The sequence below is a fragment of the Perca fluviatilis genome, chromosome 3, assembly GCF_010015445.1.
Source record: "Perca fluviatilis chromosome 3, GENO_Pfluv_1.0, whole genome shotgun sequence".
Taxonomy (NCBI): Eukaryota; Metazoa; Chordata; class Actinopteri; order Perciformes; family Percidae; genus Perca; species Perca fluviatilis.
The window spans coordinates 42189860-42211628 of record NC_053114.1 but is presented as its reverse complement, the minus strand read 5'-3'; the positions used below and the strand labels follow the sequence as shown (position 1 = coordinate 42211628).

At 41.1% G+C, this 21769-nt stretch overlaps 1 protein-coding gene across 4 annotated transcripts in view; it reads right to left on the bottom strand.

Annotated features, from left to right (window-relative positions):
• Nucleotides 1–642: 642 nt before the first annotated feature.
• Nucleotides 643–21769, bottom strand: part of LOC120556325 (tetraspanin-18-like) — a 51694-nt gene continuing 30567 nt past the window's right edge. For all 4 annotated transcript variants that reach the window (XM_039795844.1, XM_039795843.1, XM_039795846.1 and 1 more), the window contains 7 exons: nt 13385–13474; nt 11649–11843; nt 8730–8804; nt 6343–6441; nt 6054–6221; nt 3234–3317; nt 643–1319 (listed from right to left, as the gene is read on the bottom strand). In XM_039795844.1, coding sequence (XP_039651778.1) covers nt 1272–1319; nt 3234–3317; nt 6054–6221; nt 6343–6441; nt 8730–8804; nt 11649–11843; nt 13385–13474 — 759 coding nt within the window. In that variant the 3' untranslated portion in view covers nt 643–1271. The remainder of the gene's footprint in view (nt 1320–3233; nt 3318–6053; nt 6222–6342; nt 6442–8729; nt 8805–11648; nt 11844–13384; nt 13475–21769) is intronic.

The following is a 21769-nucleotide window of genomic DNA, read 5'->3' as shown; positions in this document are numbered from 1 at the left end:
GGAGTAATTCACCCTAGGGTCCTTTGCACCATGACCTCGAGCCAAACACCCCCCCAGAAGCTTTTTTCACCTGGGTCTAACATTGGGAGAGTTAGCTAGAGTAGCGTTATCAGCTGAATAGCTTAGCGCAGGGGCTAACGGACCCACGTTTGTATCTTGTAAGTTACCCCACTAATAATGCCCGAAATGATACCAAACGTCTACAAGTAGTACAAATAGGTTATGCTCTCATAACAACGATGGATTGGAAAGTTTGTAAGTACACCAGAAGTTTATGAAGAAGTTTAATAAATATTTTTGTTGCATCTCTTTTCGGAGTTGTAATTTGTAGATGTCCCTAAGCACTCGTCTCACAGCAGCAACAACAACAGCAGAGAGCAGAAGCCAGCAGGCAAGTGTTATTTACATAAACTTCTGGTGTACTTACAAACATTCCAGTCCATCGTTTTATGAGAGCATAACCTATTTGTACTACTTGTAGACGTTTGGTATCATTTCGGGCATTATTAGTGGGGTCATTTACGAGATACAAACGTGGGTCCGTTAGCCCCTGCGCTAAGCTATTCAGCGGCTAACGCTACTCTAGCTAACTCTCCCAATGTTCGACCCAGGTGAAAAAAGCTTCTGGGGGGGTGTTTGGCTCGAGGTCACGGTGCAAAGGACCCTAGGGTGAATTACTCCGAACCATCACTTTAAGCAAACCTCACGGTAAAAAGAGAAGGTTTATGATGGGAGTACAAAAAATGTTCTTGCGTGAGGCCCCATTATGCATCTCATGTCCACTGCTGATTCACATTTCTGTTGTAATCCTGACAGCTTTGACTATTCTGAAGCTCACATGTGCTTGTTGTACCTGAACTGTGTTGTGCAGACCCTCCAAGATCCTGAAAAATCAATCAATCGGGCAATAGATCATGTGTGTTTCCAGCTTTGGGACCAGTTTCCAGGACACAGATTGGTCCGGGACTGAAGTGGCCATCTATAAACCAGTCTGCCCTCAGTGTTTAGCTTGAAGAACTTGACTTAGCACCAGTGTTAATCCTTTACTTTTGAGAAAAACCTCATCCTCAGGTGGTGGATTACTTCCTGTGTGACTACAGCAGTACCTCAAACGCCCCGCTGTTGCTGCTGCGAAGTACAAAATGATGTCACAAAACCAATGAGACACGTAAACTATCACTGTACAAAATACATTCCATATTTTACAGTTTTTGTTTTCCTTCTGCTTGTGCCTTTCCGACGGCTGGTGATGATGCGTGTGGACGCAGCGGTTACTGGATGCCTCTGAACAAACACATGGCAAACACCATGGCGAAGAGCTGCAGAGAGACACGGGACACACATCAGAAAGGGTTTAAAAAAAAAAAATAAATGCTGGAAAAACATCATTCCGTACAGTTATGTTTCTATAACATTCACCTGTAGGGTCTTCAACATGTCTGAATTTTACAATCTATATCTTTATAGGTTTTGTGGTTACACTTTACTTGAAGGTATCTACATAAGAGTGGCATGATACTTGGTCATGAATGGGACATAAACATTATACACAAGTCATAAACGTTTATGACATAACGCTTCTTTTAGTAAGTGTCATTCGGTTTTTGTCATGTCAGTTAGGGTTAGGGTTCATGTGTCATGACAGTGTCATGTCACTCTTATGTAGATACCTTCAAGTAAAGTGTTACCTGTTTTGTTCTCAGACTCTCCACTTCAGCAACACTAACACATCAAACTTTCCACTTTCATTCCTATCGGTATCTGTATTTTTAAATGGCTGTCGAGAGTATTTTCTGATGTATGGGGTGATAAAAAGATCCAGAATCCCCTCTTTAAAAACCTTTGACTCTAATATGTCAACACGCATTTTCAACCTGGCTTAAAACAATGTTCACATTTCTGTTGTAAGCAAATTAGGATATATTTAATATGCGATGCCTCATTTGCATATTTGAACAAAACATTTTAGAACACTTGTAATACAAAAAACTATTGTCTTAATGTCAGTAATCAAATGGGGAAAGTAACCGATAATTTAGGGCCCTACTCTTGTTTACTACAAACAAAATAAAGATTCCAGCAGTTCTGCAGAATATTAGACTCTTTAAATATTGATTTAAGATTAACTACCGTTTTTTTCCACCTGGACCCTATTCTCCTATGTGTGTCTAAGTGACTGATGAGAACAACAATCTTTGACATTGGTCCAGCATTAAGAGAGATCGCTGCAGTCGGCAGCGGAGAAACAAGCTACAATGTAAGTTAATAGGACAATTGTCCAGCTTGTATTTACCTTCACAAAAGTGCTGTTTTACCGCTGACAGGCTCAGATTATTATTCTAAGTGTCTGACAACATTATGGAAAGGATCCCTACAGAGACAGACCTTTAAAACCTCTTTGAGACCTTTCTGTTTAACCAGAAACTGCTCTGAAGTCGCTAGCTCTAAAACCACCAGACTCCATTTAAAAAAACAATACTTTTAGCGTGTTTAGAGCCGAAATATTTTCACATATAACTCGGTAAACTATGTGTTTATTTCAACCCAAACTAGAGTTGTGATGGTTGGGAAAGTAGAAAGACGACTCAAAACGGCTTTTCATAGTTTTATTTTGTGTCTGTCGACTTTAAATGAAGTGTATTTTACGATGCTAAAATGACTGTTTATTTACATGGAGTCTGGTGGGTTTAGCGAACGCAATTTTGTGGATGTTTTTATGTTTAAAAAAAGGATCTTACTCTTTAGCAGAAAGATCGACCTCCTTAGAAATCCTTTCCATAATGTTGTCAGACACTTAGAATAATAATCTGAGTCTGTCAGCGCCAGAACGAGCACTTTTGTGAAGGTAAATACAAGCTGGACAGTTTTCCTATTAACTTACATTGTAGCTTGTTTCTCTGCTGCCGACTGCAGCGATCTCTCTAATACTGGACCAATGTCAAAGATTGTTGTTCCCATCAGTCACTTAGACACAAAAACATAGGAACATAGGGTTGAAAAAAATGGTAGTTACCCTTTAAGCTCCTTCTGTCATCTTAAAAACTAACCTGCAACATTCAGTCTTCATTATTATGATGTAGAATGTGGAATGTTTCAATGTCTTGTTGCTGTTTTTAACTTGTTTTCTTGTAATTTAAAAAACCGACATCACTGTCCTGAATCCCTTACATCAAAATAAGAACAATCTTTTAAAATGATTCAGTATTTTAATATAAAGAAGGGAGAAAACCTACTTCAATTGTCAGCACCACGATGGCCAGAGCTCCTGCTGTGTAAATGTACGTCTCAAAGTAGTCCACCACCGCAGAGTAACAGCCCTGCAGGAACAAAACACACAGATATGAAGAAGGCTAACTGGTTATACAACCATATTTCATTATTCTGACACTGTGGTGTGTCCATTTTTCGGTTATAACATGTTTTAGACTATGCATTTAAATGTGCATGGCATTATAATACTCACCTGGGTGTAAATCATTTTTAACGTAACATTGAACTCCTTTTCAAGCAAGGTTTTAGTCAATTATGAAACAATATCATGTTTTAGAGATGGCAACACTGATTTACACAGTTTTTTCTTGGAATCACTGCCTTGACAGACCAGCACAGTATATAAAGTAGTTGAAGGGTAGCTTCAGTTTTTTCAACCTGGACCTATTTTCCCATATTTTTGTGTGACTGATGTTTGACATTGGCCCAGTATTAGGCAAGAATGCTGCAGTCGGCAGCGGCGAAACAAGCTACAATATAAGTTAATAGGGCAATTCTGCACCTTCAATTTACATCGTCAAATGTGCTGGGGTCTCATTTATAAACGTGGCGTACGCACAAAACAGGGCTGAAAACGTGCGTACGCCACTTCCCACGCAAAGGTTGTGATTTATAAAAAACACATAATTTGGGAGACAAAATAGGAATTGGCGACGCAGATGGTGAGGTGGTGAACTGAAGTCAGACTGCAGAAAGTACATGTGGGAATAAGGGTTAGGCTACTCTTAATATGTTTAAGTATTAAAAAATAATGCCTCACGCACATTTCTTCACACCATATGAAGATGAAATCCAGCAGTGTTATTTGCGCTTGTACTGAGTGATAATTGTTCCATAAACACCTCCAACTCAAATCTTAAATAAAAACTCATTCTTAATATTTAATCAGCGCTGTCTCGCCGTCACATTGTCTGTGGCTACGGAGCGCAGGAGTAGGAGATGGCCCGACTGTATGGAATACAGGATAGCATCAAATACCCTACCATTAGATAACTGAACAACACAGTGTAAATAACTAAATATCTGTCTTTAAAACTGTGCATATATCATCAAATGTCAAAGTCTGGAAATACAGCCGTTAATCTCTCGCGCAATCGTTACGCTCTATATGTCCTTGTTATCGTTCTAAAATTTAATACAGTTTATAACAAACCCTGCATGAAGAAAAGTGTGTTTGCCTATTACATTTCGATTTCAAATTGTATCTCAGTTGTTGCTGTGATTTTAGCAAGGTGTTAACAATCACAAATTGTTGTAGACTAAACATAAATACTGCGGTGAACCCGTGCGTAATGCTGCATGATGGCACTGCTGGCCCTGCAAGAGGACAGCAATGGAAGAATCAGGAGAAAAAGAGACTTCAGGCACCATGACGATGACTGGCTAATATGCCGATTTAAATTCCCTAATTTAGCTGTAATAGTAATATAGCTGCGCTCTTGGCTCTATGTACCGAATTGGGTCCAGTAGAGAGGGCAACGCGCCAGAACCGTGCCATCCCGGTCCATCCCGGTCCAAATACAGGTCCTCGCCACTCTGGGTGAAACCGGCTGTTTCCAGAGGGAAATGGCTGACCGCTAAGTGTTTTTTTAAATAAATATTATATATAATCTTCAACTTCATCACTAAGGCTTGTTTGGATATAATATATAGTTCTGTTAAGTCTTATTATATACGTCTGGTATATCGAAGCTGTCCCCCAGTACCGTAATGCCTGCTGATTTGGAAGATTTTACGAATAAAGGTAGTCTATAGATCCGGTTTCCATACGCTGTGCGACAACAGGCTGAAATTATAATTCAATTGGCAGCAATTCCCGAGCGCCTGAGAGGATTTTTTCTTTTTGTTTGTTTTCTCCGCCAGTCGTCATGATTCGGCATGTTTCGGTGTAACGAAGAACAACCGCCAGGGTCATTAACATACTGATCAGCATTCACGAGGTGCTTTACATCGACTATTTATGGTTAAAAATGGGCGTGTACAGGGCGGGATAAGAGGCTGATCCACGTACGCACACTTGTAGTCAATCTGTGATTTATAAAGGGAACATTGCTTACAGGTGTGCGTACGCACGGTTTTATAAATGAGACCCCTGGTTTTGCCGCTGACAGACTCAGATTATTATTCTAAGTGTCTGACAACATTATGGAAAGGAGCCCTACAGAGATACATCTATCTGTTAAAGATCAAGATTCTTTTTGTTTTACATAAAAACAGCCATAGAAATCGCTATTGCCAAACCCACCAGACTCCATTTAAATGGACATTAATTTTATCCTCGTAAAACACGCTTCATTCAAAGTCGACAGAAACAAAATAAAACTTTTAAAAGCTGTCTTTGTTCGTCTTTACACTGTTCCAACAATCACCGCTCTGGTTTTGTTGAAATAAACACACCATTTACATGTGGAAATATGCTGGCTCTATACACGCTAAAAGTATTGTTTATTTGAATGGAGTCTGGTGGGTTAGGCATAGCGACCTCTGAGCTGTTTCTGGTTAACAAAAAAATTTAATTTTTTTTTTTTGTTTTTCAGATTTTACTCTTAGAATATATAATCTGAGCCTGTTAATTGTAAAAAAAAACACTTTTATGGATGGGTGGAATATTCGTTGCTGTTTGTCCGGGTAACATGTTATTGCAGCCGGTTTTGTAGTTTATGTATTGTTCTCAAATTGCTGAACTTCTACTTCCACTTAAAGGGTCTTCCAGCGCTCTGCTTTCAGGCCTTTTTTTTTTTTAACCCTGAGGTGTGTACATTTCTCATGTTTTCTCTACTGACCTTGTTGTGTCTGAAGACCATGCTGCCGCTCACACACTGCTCCACACTGACGTCTCCGGGGTAACTGTTCCTCTGGCAACAGGCCTCGGGGACCATCTTACTGGGGCTGAGGAGCCTGAAGAGGCTCTCCTCAAAGTCCTCGGGGCCACTTACGCCACAGCAGTCGAACTGTATGGAGAGGGAACGGCACGTCGTACACACGGATGGTGTTGTTGGCACACTGGGTTGATCATATAAGGTGGGACGAAGGCAAAAGAAAGGAGTGCTAATTATGAAATGGATGCCTCACCGTGGTCATGATGGCGTTCCATGTGGATGTGAAGACGTCGGTGTTGTTGTGTCCTTGGTAGTGACGCTTCAGCTCCCGGCTGAAATACTCTCTGGTTAACTGGACACACACACAGACGCAGTTCAGTAAACAAGTAACCAGGTATCCATCCAACTCCAGCTCAAACTAGATTTTCTGTAACCATGAAGCTGCGACGGTTTTGCATGTCGTAAATTCTGTAACCTGCTCATGTTCGTGTAGGGCTGGGCAATATATCGATATTATATCGATATCGTGATATGAGACTAGATATCGTCTTAGATTTTGGATATCGTAATATCGTGATATGACATAAGTGTTGTCTTTTCCTGGTTTTACAGGCTGCATTACAGTAAAGTGATGTACTTTTCTGAACTTACCAGACTGTTCTATTATTTGCCTTTTCCCCACTTAGACATTATATCCACATTACTGATGATTCTAAGTGTAAAAATCTAAGTGTAAAATCTAAGTGTGAAGATATTTTGTTGGAGCACCAATTGTCAACCCTACAATATCGCCGCAATATCGATATCGAGGTATTTGGTCAAGAATATCGTGATATCTGATTTTCTCAATATCGCCCAGCCCTATGTTCGTGAGGGTTTGTATAGATGTCCACGTGCAGCTCAAAATGTATGACCACACATACTGAACACGTTGACTGCACCTGAGCAAACACGTCTGATGCAAACACTGATGCCAACGTACGGTAGCATAAACTGAAGTGTGTGTGTGACGGCTGTCCACATCTGTGAGTATGAGGGGGAAACATTCAGTACGTTTACATGCACACCAATATTCCACTATTATTCCGAATATGACAATATTCAGAATTTGATACATGTCATGTAAACAGCATATTCTGGTTGGATATCCCGAATAAGGCCCTTTTCTGATAAAAAGATTTTCCGATTAAGACATGTGGGATATTCTGGTATTATTCAGGTTTTAGAGGCATTGTTTGGACATGTATACAGCACATCCAGAATATGAGTCTCAATCAGGGTTTTCACCGCAGGCTTATGGTCAGCTCTGTGCGTTGCTATGATTGCTGTTAACAGGGGTGTAGCACAACATTCTGGGCCCTGTAGAAAGGCATTTCCTATGGGCCCCTCCCCGCATCCACAGCTATTCATTCTAGCATCTTTTTGGGCCCTCCTCACATGAGGGCTGTGGGTATTCAGTCCCCTTGTTCCCCCCAGTCCGACGCCCCTGGCTGTAAACAAACCAACCAGCCAACAGTTTGCAAAGCTTCAGACCCGATAAGAAGGAGAAACACAGCTATTTCTAAACATTATCAAAGACTTGGATATTAACAGGTTTTTGGATTTTCACACACATCGTTATGCCGACCTTTTCAAGAAGCTGGTTGAAGGAATGAAAGAGAGACGATGTGTTCACACGGCCCAACAAGTCTGCCGCCGCTCGTAATTTTGAAAAAATCCTGTTTTTGCACGGCTACATGTAAACGGGAATACTCACTTTCGTTAGCCATGTAAACAGCTTAGTCGCAATATCGTCTTTTTCAGAATAAGGGCAAAAAATGAAAAAATGAATATTATGTGCATGTAAACGTAGTGACTGTTTAGCGTTAAAGGAAAAACTGCACACTGCACAGAAAGGTTTGGCTGCTCCTTTGCTGCTCAACGCTTTGAAACGCTCGGGCGCGACGAGCCGGCACAGACAGTCGCTTCAGTGTCGTGTGAATGGTGTCATCACGGGAGCGCCATGCTGACGTGACGTTTGTGGTCTAGACTTTGGGTAAGATTTAGGGGGCGATCTCCAATTAAAATTTTTCTTTTGATAATATAATAATAATCCGTCTATAATGTAGGATAACTCCACAGAAAGAAACTGCATCACATCAGTTCCGGTCTCTGTCTTCTTGTTACGGCACAACTAGTCTATATATCTACAACGTTCCACTTCCAGGATCGTTCATTTTCGGCCAGATGTGCGTCCCCTTCCTCTTTCTTTGTGTTGGAGTTCTAACCTCCGGTGGATTTGTGAGGACTGGTTAACTGCTCCTCAGATCTCTGCAGGGTAAATCCAGACAGCTAGCTAGACTATCTGTCCAATCTGAGTTTTCTGTTGCACGACTAAAACAACCTTTGAATGTACACACGTTCCACCAAAACAAGTTCCTTCCAGAGGCTATTTTGCAGCGGCTCCGTGCGGAGCTTAGCACCGCCCAAGACGATTGTGATTGGTTTAAAGAAATGCCAATAAACCAGAGCATGTTTTTCTCCCATCCCAGAATGCTGTGTGGACTAGCCAGACCCTCCTCCGCAGCGCTGTGGAGAATCGTCCGTACTGATTAACTTCAAGCTCCATTTACAACAGACTGATGCAGAGACTGTACTCACATGTTCCCTGAAGAGGAACGCCAGGATGGCAGCTGCCAGCTCGGCCAGGAAGATGAAGAGGATGAGCATGAAGAACTGAAACCAGTAAAGACAAAAAGTCATAAGTGTTAAACACGGAACTAATTGAATAATACTCCAATAACAAAAATACTCTGCACAGCCTTTCTGAACAAATGCTTCATTATGACTCTAAACATATCAGTCATGATTATATTTTAATAGATTTTAGCAAAAAGATTGTCTCAGTTTGCACAACATACATAATATTGTGTAAGTTATCTATTGGTTGAAAATAAAGATTTATTAAATAAACACTGATAGTAATAATCTCATACTTGTCTTGCAGATATGCAGCATTACATTCCTCTAGATGGCGCACTTGTATTGTTTCACTCTGCTCTTACATAACTGAGAAGCAGCATTTAATGGAGGATGAAGAGTGACTCTAACTCGGTTTCCTTCTTGTTGCAGCTTCACCACTGCATCACACATACAAATAAAGTGATTATGAAATGAAATGACACACAGGGATAGCGTCTTTAACGGTATTTCACAGCGTATACTAGGCCCATTTCTACCAGATTTATTTATTTATTTAAAATATAACAACATATGATGTGTAAGTGAGGGATATTGTATTTCTGTTCAATATGGACTCTTGAGACACTGGCCTTGAGCTAAAAGAGATGAAAAATAAATACGATCTGACTGCATGTTGATTGCTTCACTTTACTTACATTGTGCTCTTACTTAGACTTCTCTTTATTGATGATTTGGGATCAATAAAGAGATCCTACTACTGTGTGTGGACTTCTCAGACCTAAAGAGTGAGTCAATACTAAATCTAAACCAAACAAATCAACTTCTTCTTTGTTCTTTAACAAGCTGATGTTTCTCTGTGAGGAGGCGTTCGTTCTGCACGTTTCAGTCATTTTATCCACAAATACAGAGTTACATGACTTCACACGGCAGTGCAGGTGAACAGCCGGAAAGCCTGATTTATGGTTTTGTGTCTACGTCGTAGGAACGTATGTAAGTACAGGTACATAGGGACCCTATGCCGTAGCCCGACGTGCACCTCTCAACAAATGGTAGACTGCAACAACTGTGATTGGTCCGCTTGGCTGTGGCTTTGTAGCACTAGAACTACAGAAGTGTCCTCAGATCGCAAAATAGCTGCAAAGCCAACATCGCTGGGAGCTGCATCTAAATCAAATCCAACTCCTCCCATATAATCCACTCCTATAATCGATTCAGCTGATTTAATTCAAATCAATTAGTTTACATCTGGTTTCACTTGTTATTTAGATGCTACAGATACATGCTACATAAAGCTGCTTAGTGTCTCTACGTGATCGGCATGCGTGAAAACTCCCGAGTGAAGTTTCCTGTTTGTCCCTTTCTGCAGACAATGGGCTAGATTTATCAAGCCGTTTGCGCCTGTTTCCAGGCGCTAATTGGTCGCAAAGACGGACGTAACCGATGCGGCATATTTACAAACAGGGCGCACTTGGGTAGAATCGCAGATTGTCTGCCACATGAGCAAGAAGAGACAGATGCGTTCGTGGGAGGGTCGTGGGGAAAGTGGGAGTTCCACCCAAAAAGGTGGGAGGATAAGCGCAAAGTGCACCTAATTATATATTCCGTGGTATTTACAAAGACTGTCAGTAAGAGCGCGCCTCTATTCTGCGGGGGAAATTCTCCGCCTCTTTAAAGCAGGTCTAAACCAGCCGCAATCGAGTTTCCTCGTAGACCTTTATGCCGCTGGTGAAATGGCAACAGTAATTTGAGCAAGACGAAGACATAGGCGAGGCTGAAAATATTTTTAAACACAAGAATCACACTTTGTCAGTGAATACAACATCATTTAGCGTTACAGATCAAGCAGCCGTGCAATATTAGAGTTACTGGAAGAAATCAAAGATGAAATTGAATCTCCCACTCAGCGTTCACATCCCACTCCAGCAGTTGTTAAACTCCTCGCTACATTACAAATATTGGCATCAGGATCGTTTCAAACAGTCATAGCATCAGCAGTGGGAATATCGCAGTCTGCACTCAGCCATATCATAGCACCAGTACCGCTTTGCTACAGCGCAATTTACGGTATAGTGGGCGGAGAAAGACGCTGATTGGCTGATGGGTGTCAGGGTTGATAAATACTACGCAACATGTGGAAGCATAGCGTGCGCTATTACCGAACTCGCATAAACAGACGCAGCGCAAACTGCGCTAGTGTTAGTAAATCAGGCCCAATGTGTCTGTTGTGGAAGAAATACTTAGAAATTTAACTTCAAGTAGTAATACTACAGTACAGTCCTTAAAAGGTCCAATGTGTGGGAATATATATATATCGCAATCAACTCTCTCGCGCCACACAGTTCAAAGTACTTATTACAGCTACGGTAGCATTCAAGCTTCAAAAAGCCGGTCTCTTGCTCTTTTCAATCTCCTTTTTCTTTTTCTGGGTGGAGAAGAAGAAGAAGACTCATGTTCCTGAAATTTGGATTTTGAATACGTGTGGTCCTCCATGTTTCCTTCTTCAAACTTGCCGGGGCCGGGAAGCTACGATACCCATTAGCAGCATTAGCAGCACCTGTGAGTTTATCATGTGACAGCAGTATGTCCTTTATGTCCCTTACCGGCTAACGTATTTCAAGATGGCGCATGAATATGGAGCGTCTACCCCAGTTCATGCAAATGTAACATTTCAAGCCAATAGGAATACTTGGAATTGATGGTGGTGGTAAATATTCATGAAAAAGGACAAGTTTGTGAACGGGCAATACATATTTTGATAATGAACAACTAAAAACGTTACACACTGGGACTTTAAGTACATTACTTAGACTTCATATTTAGTTACTTTCCACCCCCGTAAGGTGTGAATGCAGGTACGAAAGGCAGATGAAGACTCACAAAGAGCAGGAGACACTTGTTCTCCCGGATGGCTCCGCAGCAGCCCAGGAAGCCCAGCAGGAACAGCATGCTGCCCATGGCCAGGATGACGTAGACGCCGGTGAACAGGAGCGGGTTGGCCGCCACGATGTCCCTGAAGCCCATCGGGTCCACCAGCACCCAAACGCCGACACCCAGCAGGAAGGAGCCACCCAGCTGGGAGAGGAAGGGTTCATTATTCAGGCAGAGAGGGTATCTACTTCAGATGTTAACTGGACCGAGGGTTCAGATTCTCCACCCACTGCTGGGCAAGAGGAGTCTCCCTTCCTGTCTGACCCTTTTTAGCTTTTTAGCTTCTGTTTTGCTGCTTTATGTTGACCTGATTATTTCCACTGTTCTGATTTTAATGATTGTTTTATTGTTGTATCTAACTTTTTCTTTAGTTTTCTTTAAATGTAAACTCCAAAGCTCAATCAAATGTAAATAATCAAAGTTATGCAACCTTGACATCTTGTCAGAAAACTGTTAAAAGACCATGAACGTGTCCCTGAAGTGAGGAGTTCAAATCTGGAGTGATTTCCAAATCTGGAGTGATTGAGTCCAAACGGATCCATTTGTAAATGACTCAACATGCCACTTCATATTCCACGCCTATAGGTGGCGCTGTTTCTGCTACAGAAATTCACCAAAAAACAGAGAAGAAGATTTATATAGGCCTTAGTGGTCCCCTAATACTGTATCTGAAGTCTCTTTTATATAGACCTTAGTGGTCCCCTAATACTGTATCTGAAGTCTCTTTTATATAGGCCTTAGTGGTCCCCTAATACTGTATCTGAAGTCTCTTTTATATAGACCTTAGTGGTCCCCTAATACTGTATCTGAAGTCTCTTTTATATAGACCTTAGTGGTCCCCTAATACTGTATCTGAAGTCTCTTTTATATAGACCTTAGTGGTCCCCTAATACTGTATCTGAAGTCTCTTTTATATAGGCCGTAGTGGTCCCCTAATACTGTATCTGAAGTCTCTTTTATATAGACCTTAGTGGTCCCCTAATACTGTATCTGAAGTCTCTTTTATATAGACCTTAGTGGTCCCCTAATACTGTATCTGAAGTCTCTTTTATATAGACCTTAGTGGTCCCCTAATACTGTATCTGAAGTCTCTTTTATATAGACCTTAGTGGTCCCCTAATACTGTATCTGAAGTCTCTTTTATATAGACCTTAGTGGTCCCCTAATACTGTATCCGAAGTCTCTTTTATATAGACCTTAGTGGTCCCCTAATACTGTATCTGAAGTCTCTTTCCCGAAATTCAGCCTTGGTGCAGAATTACAGCCACTAGAGCCAGTCCCACAATGAGCTTTCCTTAGGATGTGCCATTTCTGTGTCTGTAGCTATTGAGGAGGAGAGGGGGGCAAGGTGGAGGGTGGGGGTGTGGCCTTGACCAACTGCCACTTTGCTCGTTTGAAAGCCATGATGTCTCTCTCTCTCATGGGTGGGCCAAATTCTCTGGGTGGGCAAAGCAGAGAAAGGGGAGGTAACCTTGCTCCTTATGACCTCATAAGGAGAAGATTCCAGATCGGCCCATCTGAGCTTTCATTTTCTCAAAGGCAGAGCAGGATACCCAGGGCTCGGTTTACACCTATCACCATTTCTAGCCACTGGGGGACCATAGGCAGGCTGGTGGAACCTCATTGTGAAATTTTCATGCCATGGGACCTTTAAACCACAGGGAAAAAAAGAGCAGAGAACTCACAAAGATGAAGAAGTTGAAGATGAACATGAGGTACTTCATACAGCTGAGGCAGTCCCCCTCCATGGCTGAGCCTCGAGCTGAAACCTCCCCCTGCAAAGACACACACACACACACACACACACACACACACACACACACACACACACACACACACACACACACACACACACACACACACACACACACACACACACACACACACACACACACACACACACACACACACACGTAAAAAATATATAAATTAGATTACAATCGATGAATAAACTGCAAGATGCATGAATGTTACTTTATCACTGTTGTTGTGAAAAAGAAAGTGTACAGGAAGCTGCACCAGTTGCACTTTGTTGCAAATGAAAAGCATATAAGCAGCGAGTATTCAGCGGTGGATTGATTTTGACGTATATGATTGTAATCCTCGCCAGGGTCATATTTAAAAAGGGGCTTAACTGTGGTATTTTAATAACAATAAAAAAAAAAAGAAAAGATTAAAGCTGCTACAATCAATACTGAGTTGATGGTTTTGGTTTTGCCGCCCACAGCTTTACTGTTTTGGCTCCCTCTCATCAGCTTTGTTCCAGACACAGTTGGAGAGTAGAGACTATCTGGTGAACATAGTGGAGCATTTAGCAGCCAAAGAGACAGAGGTTTCCCTCAGGAGTTGGTAGAGACCAAAAACCGAGCTAAAAGAGAGAGAATATTGTACTTAGATTCGTCAGGTGGACACAAACACAAAGGGCCCTATTTTAACGATCTAAGCGCACTGCGTGAGGCGCCTGGTGCAGGTGTGTTTAGGGCGTGTCCAAATCCACTTTTGCTAGTTCGACGGTGGAAAAAAGGGTCTGTATCCCGGGCGCATGGTTCAAAAGAGTTGTACTTAGTGTCTTAACTAATCATAGGTGTGTTTTGGGCGTAACATGCAATTAACCAATCAGAGATCATCTCCCATTCCCTTTAAAAACCAGGCACGTTTGGACCTCGGCGCATTGCTGTTATGATGGAGGATTTACTGAGCAGGAAGGAGAGATTTTCAGGAGAAGAAACCGATCTGCTCGTACGTGAAGTGAAAGTGTGCGAGCAGATCATATATGGCACGAGCACTATGCCACCAAAACTACACGAGGTGAAGCAGGCATTAAAATAACAATGAAATGCTGCGTTATTGACTTTATTATAATTATTTTTAGTATTTCCATCAAGAAGCAATACATACAGTACAGGCCAAGAGTTTGGACACACCTTCTCCTTCAATTTGTTTCGTTATTTTCATGACTATTTACATTGTAGATTCTCACTGAAAGCATCAAAACTATGAATGAACACATATGGAATTATGTACTTAACAATAAAGTGTGAAATAACTGAAAACATGTCTTATATTTTAGATTCTTCAAAGTAGCCACCCTTTGCTTTTTTGATAACTCTGCAAACCCTTGGTGTTCTCTCAATGAGCTTCATGAGGTAGTCACCTGAAATGGTTTTACCTTCACAGGTGTGCTTTGTCAGGGTTAATTAGTGGAAGTTTTTCCCTTATTAATAAAAAAAAGCAAAGGGTGGCTACTTTGAAGAATCTAAAATATAAGACATGTTTTCAGTTATTTCACACTTTTTTCTTAAGTACATAATTCCATATGTGTTCATTCATAGTTTTGATGCCTTCAGTGAGAATCTACAATGTAAATAGTCATGAAAATAAAAAAGAAACGCATTGAATGACAAGGTGTGTCCAAACTTTTGGCCTGTACTGTATATCAGCATACTGTGTAATTTCACACTCCAGACAGGATACATGTCCTACCAGTATCAGCATTCTTCTACTCCACATATTTGACACACAAACCCAAACACACACATTTTGACACAAATCCACCCACATCCACCCCCCCACACACACACACACACACACACACACACACACACACACACACACACACACACACACACACACACACACACACACACACACACACACACACACACACACACACACACACACACACACACACACACACACACACACACGATTTCCAGCTCTCAGTCACCATACCTAGTTCTTATTTCTTAGCCATTAAATTTACAACGCTTCATATATGTCCTGCCACACCTTGTCGAATTGTTGCCTTTTGTTCCGGTCTTCAAACATAGATTTTTCTATACTTAAATAGTATTTCATTCATTCATCGTGTTGGTTATATTTAGGCAATCTTTCCAGATTATATCAGAGTTCTTTATTTGAAGTTCTTTGTTCCAACCCTCATATATTTTTTGGAGAGAATAATTATCTGCCTGTGCTTCTATAAGGTGTTTGTACACTTTCCCTATTCATTTATTGTTTTCTCCTGAGTTTAGAAATAGCCTGCGAGTAGCTGAGGGTTCTGTAGTCCTATTATAGTTTAGATTAGATTAGACAAAGTTATCTGTGATCCAGCTCTTTAACTGAAGATGAAAAACTAATCTGCTCGTGTGTGAAGTGAAAGCGCCAGTAACCCTAATAAAGTGTGATATAAAATATATAGATATACACAATAATACTATTTCACATTGTAATATTTTTATTTTTAATCTTTTGCATGTTTGTGTGCTGCTGTGTGTCCCTGTGCTGTGCATAAGCCTAGGCGCATTTTACAAATTTGCTGTTAAAATAACAATGAAATGCTGCGTTATTGACTTTAGACCAGGTTTTTGTTGGTCAATGGCACGATCACTTCCCACTGCCTCAAGATAGCAATACTCCAAGAATGCACCTGAACACACCTCCCTGTTTAAATTACATGAATTGATTTATAAAATAATAAAAGAAATTAGAGCAACATCAGTGTACTGTACTGTACACTTCAGAACATTCCTTAAAACCAGAGGATTCATTTCAGAATATTTTTATATATTGATTAATTGTTTGAGTCACCTTTTAAGCAAAGATTTGTTGGTACCGGCTTCTTAGATTTGAGTATTTTCTGCTTTTTATCTGTTTCATATCTTTGTAAATTTAATATCTTTGGGTTTTGGACTGTTGGTGACACAAAATGAGCAATCTGAATAGGTTACTTTTTTTTTTTTTTTCTTACAATTTTCTGACAATTTAAAGAAAAAATGAATCCAGAAAATAGTCCGCAGAATAACAGAAAATGAAAATAATTAGTTAGCTGCAGCTCTACCAATACCTAAATCCAAAATGTTGATGCTTTTTGAGTTAATTGTGCAGGATTCAATAATATATTACTTATAACTTTAACAAAATTGTCTTGCAGCATAAATAAATGTAAAAATCAAATAGTGTAACTTTATGCAGCATGTTGCATAAAGCTGCTGAAGACATATCAATGCAATCTGCAGTCAATATGAGCAAACACAAGAAGCAGGACAGAGAAAAGCACGGTGACACATCGTCAGTCACAGTTTTTGTCAGTTCTGGGGACGTGACACTGACAGCCTGTCCCTGTGGGATCGTTTGACACATGGAGGGACACTGGCTGTTGCCGAGGAGGACATGTTGGTGTAAGTGGGGCCTTCACTGGGGGTGTGAAGAGGACCAACTGTGCACTTATGGTCCCTGATGGTGTTTACCAGTTAAAACTAACACTCCGCCAGCTGTCACATCTGAGGGGATGGCGAGCAGTTTAGTTTAATAACAGCAAATAATTAAAATCAAGAGCACGACTACCGTGAGACATCTAACTTATTTTGTCCAATTTAGGCTTTTTAATAAGATCATGTTAAAACATAAAAAAAATACTGTTTTTAGTCGAAGGAGTCTGGTGGCTTTGAAGAGAGCAGAGATAACGGCTTCAGTTCCCCGTCGTAAAGGGCTGTCTGACAGCAAGGTGAAGCGCTGAAAATATTCTAAATACAGCGTGCACTCAAAGCCGTCCAAAGCGGTCGGGGCGCTGCGGACGGCGAGCACGGTCCCCGCGAACCGTTTGGTCTTTCATGCTGAGGTGTGTCAGAGCGGCTCAAAGAGCAGACTTCTTCTCTCCTTTCTGTAATCCTGCTGACAGACAGACTAACAAACCCAACTAAACTCCTTGGTGTCAATAATATAAACATAGCCTAAAATAAACTGCAGGAAAAGAGGTGTAACATTCAGTTTGGACGGTGAGACTTGTAAGATAGATGGAGCCATTTCTTGAAGGTTTTCAGGTCTCTCAGATTAAAACTAAACAGCTGTGTTCTGGTGCTCCCTTTTAACAGCGTTGACACAACGGTTAACACCAGTTATTCCTGCTTATTTCCCGTCTCGCTCTTTGTCTCCCTGTGGCGAGGTCTCAGCTGCGTAAATGTGTATATACTGCTAATTTGACGGCTCTGCGTGGAGCTTTTACTTTAATGCAGTAAAATGCCGGGTGCTCTGCTCTCACTGCAATTAAACACAGGTTTTGTGACTGCCAGTGCACTCTGGGTAATTGCTGCCTCTTTGGGTGAGGTCAGGGTTAATAAAATTAGGGCATGTGTGGTGTGTTGGGAATTTGTCTGCACACGCACTCAGCATTATTAGCACATCTTTACAAATCACTCATGTCAGCACAATTACACATATAGATCTGTGATAATGAAATGAACAAAGAAAGACAGCGTTGCAGGGAAAAATAACAAGAATACATGAAGAGCTGTCACCCAAAAAACAACAACAAGCATTGTAGCGAAGTCAGAGAGAAAACATGATTACAGTCCCATTTACTGCAATCACAAAACATGATCACAAAGACGTAGGCTGAAACAGACGTCCTGGTTAAACCAACAGGAGTCATCGATGCAAAAACAAACAAAAAACCCCCCCAAAAAAACAGCTGCCACAATTACCAGTAATCATGATTTAATCCTTAATAATTCAATTACTACAATTAGAATTACATGATTACATTTGAAACAGCTGTTACAGAAGGAAAAACTGTTCAAATTTCACACCAGCTGCAGTCTGAATCACAAAAACGTTTTTTTTTTGCACTTCAAAACGGTAACCTTTTCCAAGACTGAAAACACATACGAAGTGTGAAGAAGGGTGTAATTATCTTCTCAGCTCAGCGGGATCATCATCATTTCCTGGCAATTACTTAAGCCACTTAAATTTTATTTATTTTATTTCATTTAAAGTAGTCACCCATGAGAGCGACGTGTTCTTAAAAAGGGTTGAAGGAAGGAAAGAAGTGTCCATTAAGCCACTGTTGACTGACTGACTCGTGTAACCTGTGTCTTCTATTTCTCTTTATTAAATGAAATGCAACGCTCATATTGAAATTACGATATTGTGGATTCAAACTGACTACATTTTTGTAAATTTTAAATGATGACATTTTGGGAACAAACAGCCCTAGACTTTTTGGGGACTGTAACTGTACGTACACACACCGCCGCCGCCTTGAGCTGCAAAGAAGCTCTGGCCGCCCTGTCAAGGACGCTTGTCAAAAAGTACGGGGAAGCTTTTTTGACGCTTTGGCCGCTCTGACGCGGCAGCGTTCTTCGATCGTGTTCAACACACGACGGGTTACATCAATATACGGCTTTCATGTTTTTTTTTTTTTTTCTTTTTTTTTTTTTGGCGAAGTAACTTTTGCTTCGATATAATTAATTTTCTAGCTTAGGGCTGCTTTCTGTTACAGACTCTTTCTCTACCTTGAACACAAAGACACTCACACATACGCAGCGACACAGCGTAGTGCTCAGGTTCCTTTTAGCAGCTGTGGCTCCTTTCAAAAATAGGTCTGGGGGGCAGCTGGGTAATTTCACACAGCCAGACAGAGAATGGCCGCAAATAATTCCCTCTCCCTCTGTGCGGTCATGGAGAATCGCTCCGGTTGGATTCAATAATCCTGCAGCAGCTTCCTGTGGGCCAACACCGGAGATCATTCAGGTGTTGAGTTTGATCAGCTCACACTGGGACGGCCTCAGCATGCAGCAGATGTGTATGTATTAGCATCTCATGTGCGTCCGTGTGGGTTTGCCTGCCTGATTCAGATTCACTTTATTAGCCATTTGCAGTGTGCACCCGTGTGATGTTGTGTGTCCTGTCATCAAACTAGGGCTGGGTGATATGAGAAAAAAAAATATATAAATAAATCATATCTCTGTAGTTTTACATATACATGGTACGATTGTGGTGGAATTTCCAGAAACATTATGTTGTGGTAAGATGAGACAAGGGGCCTGAGACACTTTAGATTACATCCCAGAGAGAAATCGACTTAAAGCAACACTAGAGAACTTTTCCCGCTTCAGTCCCCCTACAGGTTGGAAGCGAATTGTCCATTACATTACACTGTCCAGTTCATTCGAACTACAGATCCGCTACCCGATCTGGCAAACTTGCATAATGTAATGTAATGGACAATTCTGCTTCCAACCTGTAGGGGGACCGAAGCGGGAAAAGTTCTCTAGTGTTGCATTAACTAGGTTTTAGGTGAGCATCTTTTGTTTTGGTGCCATCAATATCTTGGCATAACAAAACTTGACAGCTTGAGCGAGAGATATATGCATCTGGGGAAAGACACAGAAACCTCAGAGTTGGGGACGATAACACATCATGGTTAAACTGTACCGTCTGCCTAAATCTCTTCTCCTATCCCAGAATGTATCTGTGGTGTAGCCAGACCTTACTCCACAGCGCTGTGGAGATGCGAGACTAGCCGGAGAGCAACTACTAAAGTTGCAACACTTTGTACTGCACAAATATAAAATATCTATAAATCATTAAAGGCTATTTTCTCCCAATGGTCTGCTCCCACCAAAGTAATGCTAACAAGTTACAAATTGGTGGCCTAGACGTTAAAGAAGTGAGCTTGTGACCGGGAGGGCATCGGTTCAATCCTTGCAGGTTCAGTCCCCAGTACGACAGGATAAAATCTGGGTGGGGAAAGTGAAAGAGCAGAACTTGTCCCTCCCTCATTACCACCACTTAGGTGCCCTTGAGCAAGGCCCTTAACCCCAACCGCTCCAGTGGAGCTGCTTAGTGGCCAGCAGATCAGACTGTGATTGTACTGGGCAGCTTCCAGGTATGAAAGTGTAACTGTGTGAATGTGACAGGTTGTCGGTGCAAATGAGAATTTGTTCTCAAATTTTTTACCTGGTTAAATAAAGGTTAAATAATAAAAATAAACAAATGATTCAGTGAAATATTTCCTTTAACTTTCCATTTAAAGATATTAATTTTGCTGATGTGAAATATTTCACTTCAGTTTTACTTCCACAGTGACACTAATAGCCTGCGACACCTTTATTATGATTTATAATACAACCACTAGCCCACAGTGTTGAGGACCGCCCAGTCAGCATATTGCAGCAGTGAAACTGGATCCCAGTGTGAATCCCCCGGCTTCCCACAGCCAGACTATGTAACTGTTTCTGCAGAGATTACCCACCAGCGACAGGACGCTCCAGTCCAATAAATCAACAGGGTGAGCGGCTGAAAGGAAGTGCAGCGTCTACAGAAGTGTGTTTCCTCAGCAGACCTGACTGCCTTCATCCGTCAGAGCTGAGCAGCAGTGAACGAGGACAGAAGGATAAACCCAGCGGATTGAATCTTTCTGCATCCTTACATCAGTAATGAGAGTGGAGGAAGACTCGTATTGATGATGTTGGTAGAGCTCAGGTAAATTGGTGTGGCTGCTGCTTTTCTGTAAGGGTCCTGATATTCTGAAGATATCCGAGTTTCATCCATTTGTTCAAATATTTTGCCACCACGGACTGTGAAGAAGTATCAATATCCATCCGATATTCCTTTTATATTATTCATACGTTTGTTTTTTATACATGATATAAGTCTTTTAAACTATATGTAATGAGCTTTAATTTGTTGTACATAAGACAAGAATGTAATGTAGGCCTAATATTATCTGATGTACATGCATTTGTATTTTTTGTATTTGTATTGTTTTCACCTTAGGATAATTATTAACAACAGGTGAAGGGACTGCCTATGAAAACTAGATTTTAAAGCTACAGTGCGTAGTTTCTGTCACCCCCATGAGGAATTCTACAGTCCCTCCAGAAAAACGCAATTATGCGATCGCATTCAAAGTCTGCATATTTATGCGGGGGCCGAATTTTTTCAAATATGCCCCACTTTTGCCACATAAATTGCCGATTTCCGCGCAAAATATGCGGGGCTTGATTGATTTCATAATCCCCGCATTTTCGTAGCAAAAAACTCACATATATCTTAACAGAAAGTTGAAAAATGTTGCTTTTACTTCACACAACAGCAGCCATTTTCCCTGTTGCCATGGGAACGTTACTTACGAAGTGACGTTACGAAGTGACGTTACGAAGTGACGTTACGAAGTGACGTTACGAAGTGACGTTACGAAGTGACGTTACAGGGTGTTGTATTCCATCGCATTTTTTAAGAAAACGTGCCGCATAATCAAGGATTTTTGCCCGCAACAATCACAAAAA